General features: G+C 41.7%; 1 protein-coding gene across 2 annotated transcripts in view; it reads left to right on the top strand.

The window, feature by feature from the left end:
- The window catches only part of galnt2 (UDP-N-acetyl-alpha-D-galactosamine:polypeptide N-acetylgalactosaminyltransferase 2), a 69028-nt gene that overhangs the window by 31761 nt on the left and 13454 nt on the right, over positions 1 to 23813 (top strand). Inside the window, exons 2-11 of one of the 2 annotated variants that reach the window (XM_076882026.1) lie at positions 8793 to 8880; positions 9547 to 9573; positions 14574 to 14727; positions 17285 to 17383; positions 17466 to 17533; positions 17629 to 17694; positions 17839 to 17960; positions 21029 to 21116; positions 22237 to 22324; positions 22461 to 22564. In XM_076882026.1, coding sequence (XP_076738141.1) covers positions 8793 to 8880; positions 9547 to 9573; positions 14574 to 14727; positions 17285 to 17383; positions 17466 to 17533; positions 17629 to 17694; positions 17839 to 17960; positions 21029 to 21116; positions 22237 to 22324; positions 22461 to 22564 — 904 coding nt within the window. The remainder of the gene's footprint in view (positions 1 to 8792; positions 8881 to 9546; positions 9574 to 14573; positions 14728 to 17284; positions 17384 to 17465; positions 17534 to 17628; positions 17695 to 17838; positions 17961 to 21028; positions 21117 to 22236; positions 22325 to 22460; positions 22565 to 23813) is intronic. The other variant, XM_004539486.6, reaches the window with a different exon arrangement.

Genomic DNA, 23813 nt, shown 5'->3' with positions numbered 1-23813 from the left:
CCTGCTCTTTATAAACCACCAGCGAAGTACAGAGATAAACGCACGCTGTTTGGTGGCTTAAAGCAAAAAGAACAAACCAATCACCGCAAAAGAAAAACAGAAAAACCAAACAAAAATGGGTTAAACCTCTTAGACACTTAAAGACATGTTAGCAGCAGCTCTGTGAAGAACAACAAAGGACAGTATGACAAGCAGAAGGTGTTTTAAACATAAATGTAACATTATCCCGTCTCAGGAGACAGGAGTGTCGTGGATAGATATAGAGCTGGACACAAGCTGGCTTTACACCATGACTCATTCCTTTGTGTGTGTGTCTGTGTGTTTGCTTGTGTGTATAAAGTCCCTTTTTTGACTCTGTGTCATGACCATCTGTCCGATGGCAGAATAAGCAAACGGCTGCCCAAGTGACGCGATGCAAAACAGAAAAATGAAGTGAGAGACACACACAAAGAAAGTGAAAGACAGACAGGAAGAGAGCTGCTCACAGGCCGGGACCAAAGAGCGAGAAATGAAAAATAGAAATCCACTTATAAGGTTTGTTGTTATCTTCTCATGAGCTAGATGACAAGATTAATATCTTTCTCACATCCGTCCAGTAAATGTGTATCTACAGCCAGGACTCACTTAGCTTAGATTAACAACTGCAAAATTGATCCCGGCCAAGAAAGGGTCTGGCTCTTGAAGCCACTTGAACATTGTTTTAAAATTCTAGTGGAGATCATCTGAACTTTTGAGGAAATGAGGAAGATTCTGCACACAAACAATATTTCCATTTGATGAAACATTGCAGCCATGACAGAGTGTGAGCTGTAATCATAGCCTGTATATAAAAAGTGGATGTAGCCACTGTGATGTCACCTTGGATGTCAGATTTGGATTCTTATTGTTGGTATTATTTATTGTTGATTAGCAATAGACTCTACTAATAAAATAATAGAATTTCACTCATCAGAACTGAAGCACAGAAGTCTTGGACTGGTTCGTCCCCTGCTGCAGGCTGTCTTATTTGTCCGATACTTGCATGAAAAAGGAGATGCCAACAGGACAAACGTAGTCGACAGGTCCTGTTCAGTGACTGCAGGTAGCAGAGGTGAGGACAAGGAGACAGTTACCGGACCAGCTGCCTGTGTCAGCACATCTCTCAAAGCAGCACCTAATTTTAGGCCTGGCCTGGCACTTTTCCTGATCTTATTGACCCCTCGAACTGCTACAAGCTGACAGACTACAAGCCACATTTACCCACAGACCCACATAGCACTTCATCTGATTAAAATCCACGGCCAGTTTATACAGATCAGCCATTACATTTTAACCACCTGCCAAATGTTGTGTTGGTCCCCCCTTTTCCTCCCAAACACCTCTGACCCAATGACGCATGAATTCCACTAGACCCCTGAAGGTGTGCTTTGGTATCTGCCACCAAGATGTCACCAACCGATTCTGTAAGCTCATCAGTTGTTAGGTGGGAGCTCCATGGATCGGAATTGTTTGTCTAACACATCCCACAGATGCTCGATTGGATTGAAATCTAGAGGATTTGAAGCCCAGGTCAGCACCTCAAACTTAATACTCTGCTCCTTCCTGAAACATTTTTCTTTGTGGCAGGTCACATTATCCTGCTGAAAGAGGCCACAGCCATGAGGGAGTATTCTTTCTATCAAAGGATGTGCATGCATCGCAACAGTGCTTAGGTGGTACATGTCAAACTAATATCCACATGGATGGCAGGACACTGCCCAAAACATTACAGTGCCTCCGCCTGCTTGACTTCTACTCATAGTGCATCCGGATGCCAGCTTCTCCCCAGATAAACAATGCAGCTGGTCATCCACGTGATCTAAAAGAAAACATGATTCATCAGGCTGTCTTTTTCCATCACTCTGTTGTCCAGTTCTGATGTTCACATGGCCCTTATTGGCACCTTCATGGGGCACCCTGACTGGCCTGCAGCTTTGCAGTCCCACATGCAACAAACTATGATGCACGGTTTATTCTGACACTTTCAATCAGAATATGCATTAACCTGTTTGGCTGTTTAAGCTACAGTAGCTCATCTGTTGGATCGGACTACGTGGGTCAGCCTTGTGCATCAATCACGTGCATCAATGAGCCTTGGCTGCTCATGACCAGGTTCACTGCTGTTCACCTTCCTTGGAACACTTTTGTTAGATACTAACCATAAAGACCAGGAATACTCCACAAGAGCCGCAGTTTTGGAGATGCTCTGACCCAGTCGTCTAGCCAGCACAGTTTGACCATTGTCAGACTCGCTTGAATGGATTGTGAAAGCAATCCAGTGAAGGTACAGGATGGTTCTAGCCAGGGTTCACATGAGGAGTCTTCATGCTGTGAGGCATCAGTTTTAAACATTGTAGTGAGCCTTAACAAAATCCAAATGTGTTGTTGGGACAGAAAAGAAAATCACCCCAGTACAGTTGTTATGAAGGGGAAATTAGCTTTTGGAGCCTGCCTCGTGAAGCTATTAGAGGAACTGGAGTTCTTAGCACTTTGTGTTGGCTTTATTTTTTAGCCCCAGAGGTTGCAGCTTAGTTTGATGCTGTGGAAAAATCATTGAGATTCAATTAACAGTCAGAACAAACCACATGAACCCGACATCAAGGGGTTAACAGTTGCTCAACATCGTGCCTTTCTCTGTTTCCAAAAGCCCACAGTGCATCACTGAGGTTGATTTTATTTCTCTTTAAGTGGACATCATTCTAATCAGTCATTTTTTTGTGCTTTGAGGAGAGCCAAAGAGGGGCTGAGGCCACTTTCACTAAGAGGTTTTCAAGCCGTTCATATGATGTGAGCTATAAAAATAGCTCGTCAACATCTGCTCCCTACTTACTTATTTAAATCATGTCTCAATCAGCGATTTGTCATATTTATAGTAACCATTTGTTGATAAATCACATGCCTGGCTCCTTACAGCACTGCATTGTTCTCATTATCTCCTAACGTTTTCTATCTTGGTGTGATCTGTGATGGAGAGTACTTCCCATAAGTCAGAGAGAAGTTTACACGGGAAGCACGTAGCTCAAATGTCCATCCATCCATCCATCTTCATCCGCTTATCCGAGGTCGGGTCGCGGGGGTAGCAGCCTAAGCAAAGAGGTCCAGACCTCCCTCTCCCCAGCCACCTCCTCCAGCTTGTCCGGGGGAATACCAAGGCGTTCCCAGGCCAGCCGAGAGATATAATCTCTCCAGCGTGTCCTGGGTCTGCCCCGGGGCCTCCTCCCGGTGGGACATGCCTGGAACACCTCGCCCAGGAGGCGCCCAGGGGGCATCCTTGCCAGATGCCCGAACCACCTCAGCTGGCTCCTTTCGATGTGGAGCAGCAGCTGCTCTACTCTAAGCCCCTCCCGGATGGCCGAACTTCTCACCCTATCTCTAAGGGAGAGGCCAGCCACCCTTCGGAGGAAGCTCATTTCCGCCGCTTGTATCCGCGATCTCGTTCTTTCGGTCACTACCCACAGCTCGTGGCCATAGGTGAGGGTAGGGACGTAGATCGACCGGTAAATTGAGAGCTTCGCTTTTACACTCAGCTCCCTCTTCACCATGACTGACCGGTGCAGCGTCCGCATTACTGCAGCCGCAGCCCCAATCCGTCTGTCGATCTCCAGCTCCCTTCTCCCATCACTCGCGAACAAGACCCCGAGATACTTGAACTCCTCCACTTGGGGCAGGAACTCATCCCCGACCCGGAGTGGGCACTCCACCCTTTTCCGGCTGAGAACCATGGCCTCAAATGTACCAGGGATTTATTTTCCCCCAACTTTATCTCCAATTACCTTTTCTCTGGTTGACTCCTCTTTCATCTTCCAGCTATTATTTTAAGAGTATTTCTTGCCTTTTTGCTCACCTCCATCTCCAACTGTCTTCTTTGTTTAAAAAAAACAAACAAACAAACGAATCCTTTTGGGGACAAAGAAAGAGAGAGCGAGATTGAGTTTGTTCAGACCTGCTGGGTATGTTGTGAGATGGCTAAAGAGGTTGCAAGGTCACAGATTTGGAGCGAGAAGATATCCGTGTGGAACAAGGAACCGCCTTCATTATTCAAATAAGCCAAGCTACACTCCTGATAGATCAGGGATGTTGGACTCCTTTTACATCGTAGGCCACATACAGCCCACCTCGACCGTAAGTGGGCCAGACCGGCGAAACTTCCTGTTGTGTCAGTGTAAAGACATTTCCACAGTGAATCGCTGAAAAAAGAAGAGATGTAACTAAAAACCGTTGGCCTCGTTGTGGAGTCTGTCCCTGTGTGGGTTTAATCTCGGTACCCTCTTCCCCTCTTTAGGTCAAAAAACATGCATTTTAGGTTAACTGGCACTTCTAAATCATTAAATTGAATGGTTGTCTCTCTCTCTCTCTCTGTAAGCCCTGTCCAGGGTGTTCACCTCATGACAGCTGTGATAGACTCCGCCCCCTATGACCCAGAGTTGGATAAGCAGAAGAAAATAGATGTCCTCAGTTTTAGTCTTTTTCACTTTCCTCAGGTTTGTCAGCACAGCAGCCAATCGGAGGCTTTGGTGTATATGTTGTATGTGACTAAGATCTTTTGTAATACCCCGCTACCCCACAGTATAGTAATAAAAGACTAACATAGAAACTCATAAACTCATACATTTCCAGATACTAAAAGCTAAACTGAAGCAAGCGAATGGAGTTAAATTGAACTGAAACAAAAATCTTGAGATGAATTAAAAATGGAAACTAATGAAGAAAAAAATTGGAACTAATCACTCTAACAGACTCAGTATTATCAGCACCTGTACTTTTCCTGCTGTAGCAAAGAAACGTGTAAAAATGTCTCTAGTGCACGACATAGTGTTTAATGGTGTACTGTACAATGGCCTTCTGCTTTACTGATGCGATTAAATATCAGTAGAATCTACGGGGTGTAGGTCACTTTACCTCCACAAATTGTAAGGGCTAGGAGAAGTGTTTAGACAGAACCACAGCACTGAAACCGCTCTGACCAAAGTGTTTAATGACATATGTCTGAATACAGACAGTGGAAAAATGTCAGTCCTAGTTTTACTGGATCTCAGTGCAGCATTTGATACAGTTGACCACAACATATTACTCAAACGACTGGAGAACTGGACAGGTCTTTCAGGAACTGTACTAAACTGGTTCAAAACATACGTAGAAAACAGGAAATACTTTGTATCAATAGGTAACTTCACATCTGAGCAGACAAGTATCACATGTGGAGTTCCCCAAGGTTCCATCTTGGGACCCCTTCTGTTTAACATCTACATGCTCCCACTGGCACAGATTATAAACAACAACAAAATAAACTATCACAGCTATGCAGATGACACACAAATATATATCACAATGTCACCAGGAGACCGAGGCCCTGTACAGGCTCTTGGTAAATGCATTGAGGAAATCAATGACTGGTTGTGCCACAATTTTCTCCAGCTAAACAAAAACAAAACTGAGGTAATAGTCTTTGGTGCCAAAGAAAAACGATTACAGGTCACCAGAGAACTTCAATCTATACATCTAAAAACCACAAACCAGGCGAGAAATTTGGGTGTAGTGATGGATGCAGACCTAAACTTAGAAAAACACATTAAGACAATAACAAAGTCAGCTTACTATCACCTCAAGAATATATCAAGGATAAAAGATCTGATGTCTCAACAGGACCTGGAAAAACTAGTCCATGCATTCATCTTTAGTAGGCTTGATTACTGTAACAGCATCTTTACAGGTCTACCTAAAAAATCAGTCAGACAACTACAGCTCATTCAGAACTCTGCTGCTCGAGTCCTCACTAAGACCAAAAAAGTGGACCACATCAGTCCAGCTCTGAGGTCCTTACACTGGCTGCCTGTCCGTCAGAGGATAGACTTTAAAGTTCTGATGCTGGCCTATAAAGCTCTGAATGGTTTAGGACCAAAATACATCAATGACCTCCTGACCCAGTATGAACCATCCAGATCCCTCAGGTCATCTGGATCCGGTCTTTTATCAGTTCCCAGAGTCAGAACCAGACACGGAGAAGCTGCATTCAGCTTTTATGCTCCTTATATCTGGAACAAACTCCCAGAAAGCCTCAGATCAGCTGAAACACTCAGTTTATTTAAATCCAGGTTGAAGACTCACCTGTTCTCAGCTGCATTTGAATAAAGCACCAAATCCACACTTTAAGCTTAAATTTCAAAACTTACATTTAACTACTGATTTTATCTACTGTTCTGATTTTATCTGTTTTGATTTTATATACTGTTGTTTGTTTGTTTGTTTGTTAACTAGTTAGTTAGTTTATTTGCTTGTTTTATTCAATTTTAAATCATGCTTTTTATTTGTTCTTGTTTCTAATGTCTCTGTAAAGCACTTTGAATCACCTTGTTGTTGAATTGTGCTATACAAATAAACTTGCCTTGCCTTGCCTTGCCTTGCCTTGCCTTTATTAAAAATGAGGACTTCATTTAGAAGTTTTTTTTTCTTTTCTTTTTTTCATTTCATGATATATAAAGTCCTCTGGTAAGGTTTATATCAGCTGTGTTAGGTTAGATCCCCTGGTTATCCAGTGTCTTTGTGCACTGGCCTAGGTCTGCTTTGCACATTTGATGTTGTGCATGATGCTGCTGCACATAAGCACAGATGCTTTAGATGGAGGTCTTTTCACAGCAGCGTTTCAGCATGTAACTGCTTCTGTAGTGGGTCTGCGCGGTGGACTGGGAGGCATCCAGACGTATAAAGAAACAGATGACAGTTTCCTGGTGGGGGTGGGCGTGCTGGGCGAGAGTGAAGATGTGATAGATGCCATCAAATTTGTCTTGACAGAGACAAAGAGACACCTTGGCTGATATGAATAATTGTCTTATAATCACGTTGAAGTGTTTGGTCGTACTTGAAAGACTTGTGCAAACACGAGTATGATCAGCGACTGCAAAGAATACAGATCATCAAAACTAATGAGAATTCAAGAAGGGGGTGTGTTCCTTTATAACAAGTATAATCTTAATTTGATCTCTTCTCAATCACTTATTATAATGAAAGGTGGCTTATTATTTGCTCATAATGCAGCCAGCATTTGAAGAGTTGATAGTAAAATGTCTGCAAGTTGTTTCCTTTTCAGAAAACTGCTTCACCAGGAAGAAGTCCTGCACCAATTTGTTGCTTTATTTTACCAGAAAATCAGCCCCCATGTTTTATTCTTACCCCTCAGAACCTGTCAGACTGTGTTTGCACAGGAAGTACACTGCCAGCTTTAGTCTTTATCCTACGCCGAACATTACTCTCTAACTGTGCGCACACTCATCTGTCCTGAGCACTTATAGAAATTGATTTTATGTAGGATTTTTTTATATATAGTTGTTGCAGGTAGTGGACGGTCTAATCTTATTGCAGTCACTGAGAAAAGGTTGTGGTTTCAGAACAGACTGAGACTCTGTCCACAGCAGATGATTTAAAAATTTGGCATACAGTTAAATGATGGGCAACAGTCACAGAAAACAACAGCAGTTGTTTTTGCTAATATTAATGCATAAAAAAGCTGTGAAAATCCCTATTAGCCCTTCTGTCAGAGGTAGAAATTAACAGCTGAGTACGGTCTGCGGTGGTTTGTGACATCACGTCGTTATTGCCTGTCCTGAAGGCATAAAGAAAACGGATCAATAACACATTTTGGAGAGGCTGAAGGTGAAATGCGGGCTACAGAGCAAATAAGAAAGCTGAATAATAGTATTTCTGAAGTCAAGGGCAGCAGCCTGGACCCAGAGTGAATGCTACTAATTGTGTTCCCTGCCAGCGTATCGATCCGGTGGGTTTTAATTGTAACTTATGTGGACAAGAGGATGGATGGGTGGCTCGGTCATCTGTCCATTTGTACAAATGGTGTGGGCAAGACAATGACGGTGTTTCTCAGAAGGGCTCAGAAGATGACTTTACAGGGATAAAATGAATGAGTGAAATTATGGAATCATGAACAGAAGAGGAGGAAAGGAACAGCCAAATTAGTGAGTGAAATAACGAACGAGTCGACCTCTGAATCGCTGCCAGCATTGATTTTAAATGGCTAACGGAGAGAAACTGACAGGCTGCAGATGATCACGGGAGTGTGCGTATTTTAACTGATGATGAAACCGCTCTAAAGCACACGTTGACTGGATAATTTATTGATTTTTAAATGCTTTGACCGTTCAACATCTTTGACCAGTAGAGCCATGTTTGCTGGACATCCTGTTATCTAAATAGTGAATTTGATTTCATGAGGTTTCACTGAAAAAAGGAGCGCTCAAACTGGAGGTGCTTCTCAGGCTCCAGAAAAGTCTAAACGCTCGGTTTCAAACTGCTCTGTTTGATGTCAAAGGGAGGGAATATCCTTAATGTGCTCTCATGCGTACAGCTCTGCTCACACAGCCACCCACCTGCTGTTTAAACCTTTTTCTGAAGGAAAGCCAATCAGATCAAAGTTGGCTTATAAAGATAGAAGAGCTAAAATGTCCATCAAGGTCCAGTAGAAGATAAATGGGGATCATTTACGAGCTGGGACTCACGCAGAGCTACTCTAGCGGTGTCCAAGACTTGAACTAGTGAAGCTAAAATGAGCTCTTTCCATTCTGAATGTTACGTTGCATTGTGAGGTCCTATTTTGTCTTTCCTTGCACATTTCTCTCTGTAATCTTCACAGCGCTTCCAAATACAAACAAATCAGATGTTCATACATTCAACTCACTTCTGTTTGCCTTGCTTCAGGTTTGTTTGCTGTTTGTACCCAAGCTCACAGTGTGAGAACTGTGACTAACCGCCTTTCTTAATGTTTTCAGGATGACTGGGTGTCCAGGGACTTGTCCGGTAGGACCAAAGGTCACAACTCTGACGACAAAGCCCACGGCCCGGAGACACTGCCACCAGGTAGGAAACGTCCCCACAAATCATATATCACAACCTCTCTGGCCCAGTTACACGGCTAAATGGGGACATTCAGAGAGCAAACCTCTGAGGTGCTACAACTTCAATAGAGTCAATGCAACAGACTGAGAAACATCTGTTTTTATTCCAGATGCTGTTTCTCCTTGTTAAAACCACACACCATATATCAGTTTTGGATGTAGCCACTGTGGCCTCAGCTATTGGGGGGTGGAGTCCTGCTTTCAGTATATTGTTGTTTTTGTTTTTTAAACCACACATCACAGGAGGAGGAGTGGATCTGACTGTAAAAACTGTGGATGCTCACTCTTATACAGTAGTGACTTGTAAATTAGTGGAGCCAAAAGCAAGCTGTGGCTTACTGTCTGTATTTACTTAAAATGAGGCCATAATTTAAAAAAAATCATACATAATTAAGGTTTGATATGAGCAATTGAGATGACATACTTGTTAATAAAGTGTTTGCAAGGGTAATAAATCATGCAAGAAGTAGACTTCTTCTTATCTTTGCAAGCACACATTGTCAGAAAAAAAATCACATTTACTTAACTTGTCAGGCTTGGCAGCTTTTATATACAGTTTATTGCTCACAATGCATCTTGACAGCCATTGGTTGTGTTGTCCTAATAACGCTTAATTTGTCCTGTGCAGACATGGGAATGGAGCTTCAGAGCTCTGGTAAGCTGTCTTCTTCGTAACTTCTTAAACTTGTAGCTAACGTAGTGGTACATTTGCAGTAGTGCTCCCGAGACCTGCTGTCCTGTAAAAGTAGTGTAGTAGTTCCCTTTAACTGGCAGGAACGATTCATGTCTGAGGCACACGTGTGTCAAATTTATCTTTTATTCTTGATCCTTCAGGATCTGTGGAGTTCGCTTTCTCATTGCTTGCAGTTGTGACTGAACTCTAGGAAAAGGCACGACACAAATGCATACCAGCTGCAGAGCATGTGCACTGCAGTCACTGTAAACCACATTCATGTATCCAGAGAGTATTCCGCATCATGTTCCCACAACCGAAACCATTTCCTTTTTCAAAACGCGGTAACACAGCAGCATAGTTTGTTTTATTACCAGTAGAACATGAACATCCTTAACCTTATCGTGTTTGAATAACCACAGCGAGGGAACCCAATGAAATACGCACATCTGTATGGTTCAGACTTAAAAACAGGTTGGAGCCGATTGCCTGTCCAAAATAATCCAGGCAGCCAATTTCAATCTTCCCACAAACCAACTATGCGTCTCCACCCAAACTCTGAGAGACATTGTTTCAGTGTCCAGCAGCCAAGAGGAGAGCAGGAGGAGAATCTGATTTCTCATTCAGCACCCATCGTCAGGCTGACTCAAAGCAGCAGAAGCAGCCAACGCCCCTCCTTCACAGGCCCGTGACCTGCGAACGCTGAACACACACTCTCTTATCTGATCCAGCAATGCTATCCAATTTGAATGTTGAAGTGAGGGCATTTCAATTTCAGGGTGACATTACACTCAGCAATGACAGCGTATCACAACATCACCCAGAGCACACAAGGACACTTAAGAAGAGCAGAAAGAAAACGGAAGGAAAGTGTTGAGAAAGCAAGAGAACAAGGAGATGGAGCCTAAGAGATACGTGGAAGAGTAAAAGATTTACTAATAAAAACAGAGTAAATAAGTAAGTCTTTGGGTTCATCAAAGATGGGTGCTGGTTATGTTTTGTTTTCTATCTAATCCTACTCAGACAGTCATTATAAAGTAAAAAGGTGAGGCGATACCTCAGATCTTCATTTTTTAAAAAAAAATTAAAGCATAAAATGTACTAAACGGTGTCACTCTGAGTATGTTAGAAATGTTTCATTGTTGCACTGACGCCTTGTTATTTTTCATGGTTGTTTTTAAGCGTTTTGTTATCGTTTTACCGTTTGAGCATGCCAAAAATATGTTTTATTCAAACAAGGGGAAAAAATGACTAAGATGGGGAGGGAGCAACAGCATGCTCCTTCCATTCAACACATCCAAATCCTCTGAAACAAGAAGAAAAAATTTTTTTCAGAGAAGTCAAAACAAGCCTGCACTGGCCCTCTTCCAGATCCGAATCCTTTACAAAGTGAAGAAAAAACTCCTCAAAGCTCTCAGTATGTGTTATTCTTTCTAGTGAACGTTTGGCATCATTTGTCTTGTCTGGTACTAAACATTTATTTGCGCTCGCCGGCTACTTCGTCAGTACCAGGCTGATCCCTCTTTGCCTTCAGAACTCCCTTAATTCCTCATAGCTTCGATTCGCCAAAGTGCTGGGAAATATTGCTGTATTCAAGTCTGCCACCAACAACCATCCCACATTCAGACTCACAGTGGGGTATATAATTATTTCATCCCCTGCTGAATTTGTAAGTTTGCTCACTTCCAGGGAAATGAACAATCTCTATTTTTTTTTTTAAATTGAAACAGATTTAAAAAACAAAACACCAGGAAAAAAACGCATTACACAAGTTAAAGTATTTAAACTAGTACACCTGTCTACAAAATCAGTTTCTTTCAGTCCAACTTCTCCACCACCATGTGTGAGACTAAAGAGCTGTCAGATGATGTCGAGGGACAGGACTGTAGACGTGAATGAGGCTGGAACAGGCTACAACGTTATCAGTAAGAAGTTCAGTTAGAAGGTGACACCTGTTTGTGTGATTAGCCAGATATGTGATGCGGGGGGGTTCAATTCTTTGTGAGCAAACTTACAAATTCAGCAGGGGATCAAATAATTATTTCCCCAATCACCTTGACCATGTCAACATGCCTAAATTCATTGAACTGCAGCCATGTGATTTGCTGATTAGGTGGGCCTAATAAAGTGGCTGCTGAGTGTAGTTATTTAAAATGATGCTTTTATAGATTTTTGGCTAGAACTTTAGCTGACGCCACTTTGTTTACTTTTCATATTTATGTTCTTGTGGATGCAAAGGAGTCGAAGCGGCTCAGAGTCCAGTGGAATTTCTTTCTGAACAAATTTTCTCACGCGTCACCTCGACCTCTTCCCAAAACGTTTTAGTCTTTGTGCCAGTGAAACAACAGAGTTGTTTCAGTCTGTGTGTTTAGCGCATATTTCTGTTATTATAGTGATTTAACTTGTCACAAGCTTTAGCCAACTGTGGTGTGTTAATCTCAGTCCCTGCAAGTGGAGCGATCCAATTCTCTGCTGCGATTTTAGTTTCTAAATCTGCTGAAAACGCGTTATAAAAATTCAGATTTGACGCCCTTCCATTTATCTACTTCTTTCTAGCTATTTGCTGAATAAGACGCAGACAGTGGCAGTGTTGGTCAGAGTATTCATTTATTTATAGATGAAGTGCCGTAGTGAGTCTTGATAAATGACTCTATGTGGGCGCATTTTCAGCAGTCGCAGTCCTATGAATCTACGGAGTGTTTTGTAGCACATGGGGAAGCAGTCTTTTCCCTACTTAAGCCTAAAATAGTAACACAGCTTCAGTAACGCCAAACTCAATAACTTGGGAATCTTTTAGCTTTTGCATATTAATCAACATCCTTCTCAGTGACTACAGTGACTAAGTGGCAGGTTCGTGAATGCATCACTTGGTGCACGGGAGCAGTGGCACAGATTGGTGCTGGAGTTCAGGCAGTGGGATCAGGATGCATCTCAATTGAAACGCATCCATTAAATACACATCGAGCACTGGTGCCCTCTGAGCTGTCTGCTAGGCAGTGAGGGCTCATGGTTCAGCACAGACTGGGGGAATGACACTGAGCTTGAATCCTTTTTGGCAGTTAGCATCACTTAGAAACGTGATGAGGGATTTCTACAAAATGCGGCGACAAACAAAAACAACAACCAGTCAGCCGCTGTGGGCTGAAACAGTTCAGCGACCGAGAGTCGGAGTGAGAGTGAAAGCTGTTCAAACAGCTATAATTTCAGCCAGCTGATCGCATCATTGACCAGTACTGCATGACAGAGGCTGAGCGCACATAGATGTACCTGCCGAAGAGGCCTCGCGGTATCGCGAACACAGCAGAAAAACGGGGCAAACCCGGAGAGAGCGGAGCGTTAATCCGCTGAAGGAAGCGGAGTAATCAACCCCGGGTTTAACATTCATTTCACCACATCGCTTACTCGCTGCCACTAAACACAGATATCAGCAAGGACATCACACACTCTGACGCACGCGTCTCCGAGGCACCGTTACACAGTCGCGAGCGGATCATAGTCGCGAGTTTCGGTTAATTGACACGCGAACCACGTTCACGTGCTGCCACAGGAGACGCGCGCAGACGCACACGCGCTCTTCAACTTCTCTGCCATGCACGCGCTCATCTATGCTGGGAGATGGCGTAATCTCTCACTGCCACATGCTCGAGTTGTTAGCGTGACAGCTGCACCCAGCTAATTAGTTGCGTTATTATTGGTGTGTGTCTGCGTCTCAATAGTCGGAGATAAACTGTGAAACTAAACGTGACGGCTTTCTCTGTTTATTCTGCAGCGTTTCAGTATTTTGGTCAAACTGACACGACACAAAACACTAAAAAAATATTTTTATTTATACTGATCTTATAAATCATGTTTCTAAACTGCAACAAATTAACAAGTGCTCCCTCCCTGACTGTCTGCGGTGCATATTAAATGTTCTTTTGTGTTTCCTGGCTTTACCAAAGTAGTCTCGCCCTGTCGGCTGAGTTGTCTCCCGCGTATTTTCGCATACAGGCGGCATAAATTTCATGTCAGCTTTCCTCAGTGCCATGTCGCTGCCTCGTCAAGCAGCAGCTTGAAGCAGCCAGGTTTCCTCGCTGTCAGTCGTGAAGGATTCTTGCATCAGCCAGGCTGCCTCCTACATTTCATATTCCCACTGATCTGTAATCCCATTCATTCGTCAGACGCATTTGCAGCCTTTGTTGAAGGTTTTAATATCGCGTTTGGTGGTGGCTTTTATTTTTGGATGTGCTGTATTTATTTAACGTGATTTCCCAGAAATTCACATGAGAAAATATTTCGTATTAAAACCTAGGTTCACCAGTTTTTTACCACCAGTGTTTTTAATATTTTTGGAGTGCATTTGAATATTTAATATACCACTTTTGTGGGTTTATAGCATCATATTATAGACGGCGCTTTTACAAAAAGATCTGAGGTTAGAATCATAAAGCAAACCTGATTTAAATTTACCCAGTTTTACCTTTTGAATGTTGTCTTCTCACGCACACACCTGCGCTCCTTTTAGGGTTGCTATCTTTAGGCTGCACCCTGGCAATACAAACATCAACTTCTCTTTCAAAATGACCCAAATGTCCTGTGAAGAAGCGCTGCTTGTGATGAGAGCTGTGTCTCTGGCTATGACCGAGAGATCAAAGAGTAGTTTTCAGCTGAAGTAGGAGCGTGGACAGTCACAGTGGCTTTTGCGCCAGACTGTCAACACAAAGTTCTGCTGTAATGTCCCGAGGCACATGAAGTGAAAACATTTGAGAGAAACAATCTGACCCGTGCTGCATGCTGCTTTTTGGCCACATCAAACCCAAAATCAAGTCACTGCTGGTGCACAAAAAGGTGACCTTGAAGGAAATGGCACCTTCAAATGAATGAGCCTGGTCAAGTGGTCACAGAACTGACTGGGAAGCAGTGTGTGCCGCGCATCTATTGTGGATATCTCTGGTTGGAGATGTGCCTAATGTGTGTGTGTTTGTGTGTGTGTGTCCATCCAGGTAAGGTGCGCTGGCAGGATTTTGACCAGGATCTGTATGTTGGAGCCACGGTGGTCCGGCCAGGTCAAGACCCCTACGCCAGAAACAAGTTCAACCAGGTGGAAAGTGACAAACTCCGAATGGACAGAGCTGTACCAGACACGAGACATGATCAGTACGTACCTGTGTCACTGCACACACACACAGCTAATATGTGAAACACAATGACATCCCTCTTAACTTCTGCTTTTTCATGGGTGATCGAAAGGGGTTTTTTTTTTTTGCGAATACATGCTGTCTTATCACATTCGTTGATTTGACTAATTGATCCCAGACTGGATAAGATCTCTCAGGAACTCTCGCTATTGTGGTTACAGTGGAAACCAGGAAGTAGCAGTGGAGCAGACACTGTCTGCCTTAGTGCTAAAATAAACCCACAGGCTGTAAAAGCTGCGTATTGTTCTGCTTGTTGTAACGGACAGAACAAAATCATAAAATGACTTCGTTTGGATTCTTTTATTAGAAGAATATTAGGTTTTAGTCAGCTCAACAGGCCTTTTTGGCAGTGAAAAGTCCATTAGCGTTGTATAAGTCTGGTTGCATGTCCTAACTTCTGGTGCTACCCTTTTGTTAATAAAGACAGAATCGCTGGATTGTGTGAAAAAATGTCAGCAGAAAGGCCTTACACCTAGAGAACAGGCACCGCTGAAGTGTTGAAATATTAAAGAGCAAGTTTTTACTTTTTCTAATACAGCAGCAGAAAAAGGGATTTATATATGTAGTATCCAAAATATTTGGAACACCATTTCCTGGACTTGTAGAGACTTCTTTATCTTGGATATATCTCACATGGACTAAGCAATACTAACAAATAACTTCTTAAAAAGCAAGCATAAACAAAACGTCATGGTGAAAGTTTAAGTCCTCTATATTTGGTATGATATAGGGTTTAAATGATTAATACAAACATTCCATATCACGTGTTTAAACTAAGATATTTATTAATGCATATTCTCATTCAATTTGTTCCCTTTAAACACATTTCAGTGAAGTTGTGACAGGGTGCAGCGTCACCTTGTCTTTAAACACCACTGTAAGCATGTAAGAACTGAGGAACAGTTTTGGTTTCTTATGGTTTTTAAATTTCATGATGCACCAAATACTTTGAGCGAGTGAAAAACCGAGACTACGGGCTTTATCACGTGAACACTTACAGTGGAGCTGTGCCGCTGCAGTACGCGCAGGTTGTGGTTTACCATGGTCTTGCTGAAACGAGCAAGTCAGCCCAGAAAATCTCCATGACCACAGACGTTGCTCCAAAACAAGTCCTTTTTTCCATATCGTACAGAAAATAGCCTCCAGTTTTCCTCTCCGCCTCAGTTGCTCCTCCGATCGCTGTTTTATTTCTTTGCAAAGGGAGAGTTTAAAGTTGTTTTTATTAATGCAGAGAGAAACTGCATTCAGTGATGCTGATTCTTGCTCGAGTCCCCGAGGCCGTGCAGATATTTCCACTACAGAATTGCTTGTTTTCATCCAGTGCTCCCTGAAGCCATGAAAGTCATAGGCATGACAAGTACCAAGCTTTTATTTTGCTCCATAGATAATTGCAATCTACCGTGCATAAGTTCTTCAAATTCTCTGTGGTTTTATTTTTCATAATCTTATAGAATTTTAAAGACCCCTCCATACTTTGCTTGTGAAATACCTTGAAATATGTTGATATTAGACTTTTTTGATGTTATTTATATAAAAAGAACATGATTCCAAACATGTTACTGACCTACTCCATAATAGTCTAAATGATTAGTCCAGCTGCCATAGTTAAAGTAGTCACCTGGCCTTACTTATATGTTGGTCAAAAGTAGACAGTTGGAGCCATTAGCCTACTAAAAAGAGCAAGGATGTGTCTCCTATTGATCTGGTATCGATGTCTTTGTAATTTGTGAGCGTGCTGCAGCAATCATTGTGAAACATTTCCAGGAGGAAAAAATAGCCCAGTTGTTTTTGTTTCAGCAAAAGCACCTAGTTGTTTTCAACGCAGGATCAAAATGACTTGAATCTCTGATGCTTTTTCCCCCAGTAGAAATGAACACGAATACAGCAACTATGCAAGTGTGACAGCCAATACTAATGGCACACCTTCACACGTGATCTTGTAAAACGTATCTGTTCTGGGTTTTTACCTCCAGGTTTGACAGAGTGGCTGTAGTTAAGTGACAGATGGAATAGAAAGTTTTCTTCATGCCCTTATCGGCTCACTCCTCCTCCTCCTCCTTCTCCTCTCTGTCTTGTCACTCTCCTCTCATGTAGTGCCCTATCACTCATGTTCCTTACTTTAAATTCGGTGCAGGATTTGTCTTTTTGGGTATGCTCGCACACACAAATACACGCATACACAGGCACACCCGTCATCTCATGGGATTTTTGCCTCACGGTATGATAAACCCAGTGTCAATCCCAGCTGCAGCAGAGCATTACTCCATGAGAGTGTGTGTCATTGCATCCTCTGTGTGTGTGTCAGTGTCACTATGTGCGCCATCGTATTTATTGTGTTCAAAATCGCTTTACTGACCAGTTCCAGCTCACAGCTTGGCTCACACATTCGGTGACGTGATTGTTTGTGTGTGTGGGCGTGTTTGTCTACGCATGTAAGCATTCATACTTTAACCATTTTTTTCTCTTTTTTTCCCTAATTTTTATGTCTTTGGGGGTTTTGTCTTGTTTTTGTGCAGTTGCAGACATAAGCAGTGGAAGTCAGACCTGCCGGCCTCGAGCGTTGTCATCACCTTCCACAATGAGGCTCGCTCTGCTCTGCTGCGGACTGTGGTCAGGTAGGCGTGTATACTGAGCTTTGTGTACTTTCAAATTCTGAGGCAGATGTGCTGTATTTTTATATGATCTCACTCTGTTTAGTGTCCTGAAGAAAAGTCCACCTCACTTGGTCAAAGAGATCATTCTGGTTGATGACTACAGTGATAATCGTGAGTTGTGTGAACACACGCAAACAAAGCTAGCATCATCAGTGTGAAAATACAAATAAACATCACTGCTCTGTGTGTGTCTGTGTGTGTTCCAGCTGAGGATGGAGCGCTGCTGGGGAAGATTGAGAAAGTACGCGTGTTGAGAAATGACCGCAGAGAAGGTACTTTAGAAGAAGAAGGTTTTATCATAACTTTTATGCCCGAAAGAAATCTCAGTGCTGCTGCACACCATGTGGGATGAAAGTGTTCAGTCTGGCAGCAGGACTGTTGTTTTTAATCACACTTCTTTTCTTAACTTCCCTCAGGCTTGATGCGATCAAGAGTTCGTGGTGCAGATGCTGCCACAGCACCAGTCCTCACCTTCCTGGACTCTCACTGTGAATGTAATGACCACTGGCTAGAGCCGCTGCTTGAAAGAGTGGCTGAGGTACGCGCGCACACAGCGTACAACTTCGTATCTTAATATCATTATAATACATTTGAGCACATATCCCAGTGAACAAACAAGTGAAAAACAATAGTTAAGATACAAATTAGATGGGGGGAGGTTTCCTCTTAAAGACTGGCATTGAATTTTTAGTTTTATCAGTCAGGGCACGCTCTGAAGAAGATCTCGCCAGACAGTGAAATTGTTGCACTTTGGCCATCTTTCTTCTAATACGACAGCTTGAAATGAAAAGTGCCCTTTTAACTGAGTTATGTTTGCATATAGCCTTGTTTTTGATTCTAATTGGTTTAAAATCTAAAGCAGAATAATAAAAAAAAAGAAGCTACTTTCAACTAATCCCTTATTCTAAAGGGGTCACCATGGTGTGTTGCTCTACAAGTTTGTACGCCTTGCCGACACAACCCAAAAGGGATTTGTTTCTCCTCCCGGGAAAGATACAAACTTTGTATCTTTTGCTTGTTGGGAGAATGTGTAAGCCACTACACTGTGGAGCCATTCCAAAGCAAAAGTGTGACATAAACAACTCATTCATAGTGAAAATGCCCAGAAAACCTGTTGAAATTTTAATTGGTTTCAGAGGGACAGAGTAAACCATTTAATAGACCAATAGAAGGAAACAAAGGCAGTCAGTTATGTCATTGTGCATTGATTGACACGTGTAAACACTACACTGGATTCAGCCCAATTTCTTGTGCACTGACCTGTTATCTTTAGTCAGAGTGGGGGAAAATATCGTAGATATGTAGCGGTTTGGTTTTTGGCTGCTCCGGTCTGCATGCCAAAGTATCACCGTGTAATTGTTAGACACTATTTAGTGTAGACAAAAATGCTTGTATGAATGTGTGTGAAAGGAGCATGTTGTTTAAAGTGCTTTGAGCGCTCAAATACAATCTATAATAATCAGTCCATATACCATTGATAAGTGAAAAACAGTTCACATGTTGTAATTGTGCTCATAAATGGTTTAAATGATGATACCATAGTTTGATCTAAAAAGAAAACGGCCAAAAAACTACAAAATGCTCATTTAAAAATAACAAAAACGCTGGAAACAAAATAAATCTTTTAGGGGGAAAGTTTCCGAACACTCACAGTCACTTTATTATTAGGTACTCGTCTTACCTACAACTCATTGAAAATATCCATTTAGCCAATCACATGGCAGCAGCTCAGTGGATTTAGGTTTGTAGATACAGTCAAGACAACCCGCTAACTTTCAACGTTGAATGTAGCGTGGTAGTTGATGCCAGGGGGAGTGGCCTAAGTATCTCATAAACTACTAATCTACTGGGATTTAACAACAGAGCCATCTCTAGGGTTTATAGGGAATGGCCCAAAACTACAGTAACTCAAATAACTGCTTGTAACAACCAAGATATGCAAAAAAGCATCTCTGAACAACACATTTGCCTTGAAGCAGATGGGCTACACCAAGCAAAAGACCGCACTGGGTGCCACTCCTGTCAGCTGAGAGCAGGAAACTGAGGCTACAGTTCAGACGGGCTCACTAAAATTGGAAAATAGAAGATTGGAAAAATGTTGCAACATTCAGATGTTGGAGTCAAAATCTGGTCAAAGGATGGATCCATTCTGCCTTGTATCAACAGTTTAGGCTGGTGGTAGTGTAATGGCAGAGTGTTTTACTACCAAATGAGCATTGTTTGGACACCATGGCTTGTCTAAGTATTGGTGCTGACCCCTTATGACCACAGTTCACAAGTGCTCAGTGGGCCTCAACAATCCCCAGATTTTTATTCAAATAGAGCAATTTTAGCATATAATGTGTAGATTCCCATCATGGAAATGCAGTTGAAAAACTGTGATGCTGTCATGTCAGTGTGGAATAAAATCTTTGAGCAATGTCCAGCACCCTGTCGAATCTGTGCCACGAGAAATTAAAGCAGCTCTGGAAACAAAAGTGGATCCATTCCCAAAATAGCAAAGTTGACCTGATAAAGTACCTGACCAGTGTATCCCAGTAAAATACACATAAAATTGATCCAATCCATGTTTTTTTCCATCTAATCCTTTACACGGAGGCTGGGGTTGGCTACAAAGCAGCACCTCTGAGCTTATAATCAGTCAGTGTCTTGTTAACATTCATGTGAGAAACAAGGAGCGCATGACTACATTTCATTCACACAGGAATGTTGGGCCTGTTTTCATTATAAAAGCCCATTATCACAGCTAAACCTGACAGTGTGAGACATGCAGATCTTGATGGGTGACAAGATCTTTTATCTTTTGGGGCTGGCAATTTGATTTTTATTTCCATTAAAGGAAAAACTTTATAAACGCAAACCGAGCTCTCTTACAGATACAGTCTGGTGATATTTAGAGCGAAGCCTTTTTTTAAAATAAAGACTTCAAAAAGGAGCTTCATGATTGACTGTAATCTTAATCTGAAATGGGACACTGTTGTTCTTTAAAAATGTATCTGAGTTGACTTAAAACAGTCTGATTCTGCATTTGATCCTCCCGAATGTGCTGTTTTGTTGTTCCCTCGTTAATAAATGCCTGGAGCCGAGTCTGAAACGCTGCGCTGTCAGAGTAATTCACTTTGTTTTTCTTTTGCTTTAGCTGCTTCTCTAAATAATGAATCCCACCATACACTGTGAAACCTTGTCTTATAAAAATGTCTCAGGCTCAAACAAATGAACTCCCCAATATCTGCAAGCTGTTTCTGTTTTCGTCATTCGGGCCGCTTGAGTAATCCTTTCTTCGAACTGCCGGGTGATGTGGCTCTGTGATTTTTAAAGCTTGGGTTTGTTTTGGTGTTGGTAGGAAATGGCTGATTAACGTTCAGTTTTACGTCATAAACGTGGCAGTAAACTAAATATAGAACATAAAATAAGCTTGCAGATGGGAATATTTACTTACGCTCTAAAATTTCGCAAACACAGTTAAGTGCTCTGAGTCCTTTGTAGTTCTGCATAATTTTGTCCTTTTTAATTAACTTGTAGTAAATATTTATTGATGATATTCCAAACCTGCATTCGTCCTTGAAGTGGCTTTGTTTAATTACTGTCTCCGTGTTTCCTTCTCAGGATAAGACACGAGTAGTTTCTCCCATCATTGATGTCATCAACATGGACAACTTTCAATATGTCGGCGCCTCTGCCGATCTGAAAGGAGGTAAAGTACACAAAAGACACACTCGACTCCTGTGTAGTCTAGTCAGTCGAGCTTGACAGCGAGGCTTTGCATTTATTACGGTTTTAGAGGATTTGCTTTTTAATGCTTTTCATTTACAATGAATTGACGTTGTTATCTCACAGCCGCATTAAGACCAGGTGTTTTGCCATCCAGTGCTGTAGCTCATAAACTGTTCTCTCCAGGTATTTCTCATACTTAAGGCGAGGCCTCCTGAGGAACATGGTATATTTCAAACTGTTTCTCACCAGGAAATGTTCACTGAACAGTGCCTCCTCTTCAAAGTATTGCAGATATTATCTTATTATCTCATGAGGCAGCACACATGATCCCCCACTTGTTCATCATAAATCTTTTAGACAGTTCCTTCTTTTATTCTGACATAGGCTGAATGGAACATCACGCCTACTTTGTACTGGAGAGCTGGTGGGTTAAAGACAGTTTAATGTCCAATCCAACTGATTTGGGCATGTGCCTTCTTGAGTATAACTCCAGTAGATGATATCCAGAAAGGACATTAATGAATTCAAGTTAATTAAATAATTGGTGTCATATATGTAATTTTACGCATTAAATATCCTTTTTTTGTCCACTGTGATGCTGATGGATATAGCTTACATACGGTGCAATGCACACTGGAAATGGAAGAACTACTCATAGCTTAAAAACCCCCCCACTCTTTTTTATATTAATAATTAATTAACGACTTCACATAATAAAAAATTTAATGTTCTGAATGTGAAACTGCCGTGCAGTCGCATTCTTAATTTGGCTGGATTAGCAAGTGTTGGCACTTGCATTGCAACATTTCTCTTTTTTGTGTGGGTCTGTGAGGTATATTAATGTAAAAGCCAAAGTGGTGTACTGGCTGTGCTGATTGCAGTGTATTGTAGAACAGATACATGCCAGTTACACTAGTTTAACTCTCTCTGCTAACACTTAAACAGTTACAGCAGTTGCCTTTGAAGTCAGGCAACTGCTGATTTACCCAGTCATCTAATATGAACCTGCCAAATCCAATTATACAACCAGACTGCTACTTAATCCCAGCTAATGGTCGTAATTGTGCAGTGTTTTTTTGTCTGTGTGTTTATGTTGGCAGGCTTTGACTGGAATTTGGTGTTTAAATGGGACTACATGACTCTGGAGCAGAGACGAGCCAGACAAGGCAACCCGATCGCTCCTATAAAGTAAGACAAACACACTTTCAAAAGTTACAGGTTGTATCATATGCAACTAACAGAGTATTAATCTACTCAATTTTTACCAATGCCTTCTCAATTTTCTTGTTTCTTGTATTTTTTTGGTTTTTTTCTGCCCCTCCAGGACACCAATGATAGCAGGTGGCCTCTTTGTCATGGATAAAGAGTACTTTGAGCAGCTGGGAAAGTATGACATGATGATGGATGTATGGGGAGGGGAAAATCTCGGTGAGTGGTGCAATTTAGAAGCTCATGGTAGACTGAAGAAAGTGTCTAATGGATGTCGCAAGAATAGAAAGTCTTGATTAGTGAAAGAATCAAAAATTGCATAAAACACAGGTATTAAAAGTGGAAAGTCAAGTGAAGTCGCAGGCATGTCCTGGGTTTCCCGTTTTGTCTCCAGGCTTTTAAGGTTTTAATGAGTGTTTTGGAAAATACACTCATTCACTTTCTTTGAGCAGGTTTAATAGCACAGTCCTATATGTCCATTGAGTATAATGATGTTATATCATTATGAAATGATAAATGTATAAAATGTTATAAACTTTTAATACAGAGACTAGAGCAGTCTGTTTGCATTCAAGGGCATGTGCTGCATTGGTTTGAATCATATCAAACCAAATTTGTGCATTTAAATGTTTTTGTCTTCTTTACACATTAAAGTTAGCCACGGTGTTCCACAGGGTTCCGTGTTGGGGCCGGTCCTTTTTACCGTATACATGCTTCCCTTAGGTAATATTATTAGAACTGCCCTCCATACACTTTCATTTCTATGCAGATGACACCCAGCTATATTTCTCAATGAAACTCAGTGATGACAAATAAATTGAAGTCCCTTTTTCTTTTTCTTTTAAAGCTCAAGCCAAGCATTTTGCTGCTGTCATCTGATCATTCAGTAGCGACTTTAAATAACGAAATAACCTTGCACTAAAACATAGCCTGATTTATTTACTTTTTGTTTTTGTAATTTTATGTTTAAAAAGACTTGAAATTAGTAATTGAAGCCATAAACACATCAAGAACCGGTTTACTGAGTCTGCTGATTCTATGCATCCAACAGGCAGTCAATTTTTTTGCTGTTTTGTTGACGTTATGTTTGCACATCCTTATATGCCGGACAGTGATTTGGCTAAACAAACAATGGAGGATTTTGTGAGCTTTGGATAGAGCTGGGTTTGCTGTTTCCTGTTGTTTGTACTCTCAATGATAAGCTACGTGATTACTGGCTGCATCGTTATACTTGACATGTAACTGTGATAATTGTATCAAACCTCTGATCTCATTCTCTGCAGAAAACCTAATACATGTCTCTCCAAAATGTTGAACTATATCTTTAAGACTTAAATGAGCTTGCAACTGTAATCTCTTTCCCTCATAAATGCTGCACTTTTGGCTCAGAAAACCACAAATTCCTGCCCAGTTATAAAATCTCCACTCCCCTGTGAGATCTGGTGCTAAAGCAGCAACGTGGATTTGC

This window comes from Maylandia zebra, linkage group LG1 (assembly GCF_041146795.1).
Source record: "Maylandia zebra isolate NMK-2024a linkage group LG1, Mzebra_GT3a, whole genome shotgun sequence".
Taxonomy (NCBI): Eukaryota; Metazoa; Chordata; class Actinopteri; order Cichliformes; family Cichlidae; genus Maylandia; species Maylandia zebra.
Note: the sequence above shows the minus strand (reverse complement) of the source record. Positions and strands in the feature narration are given on the sequence as shown.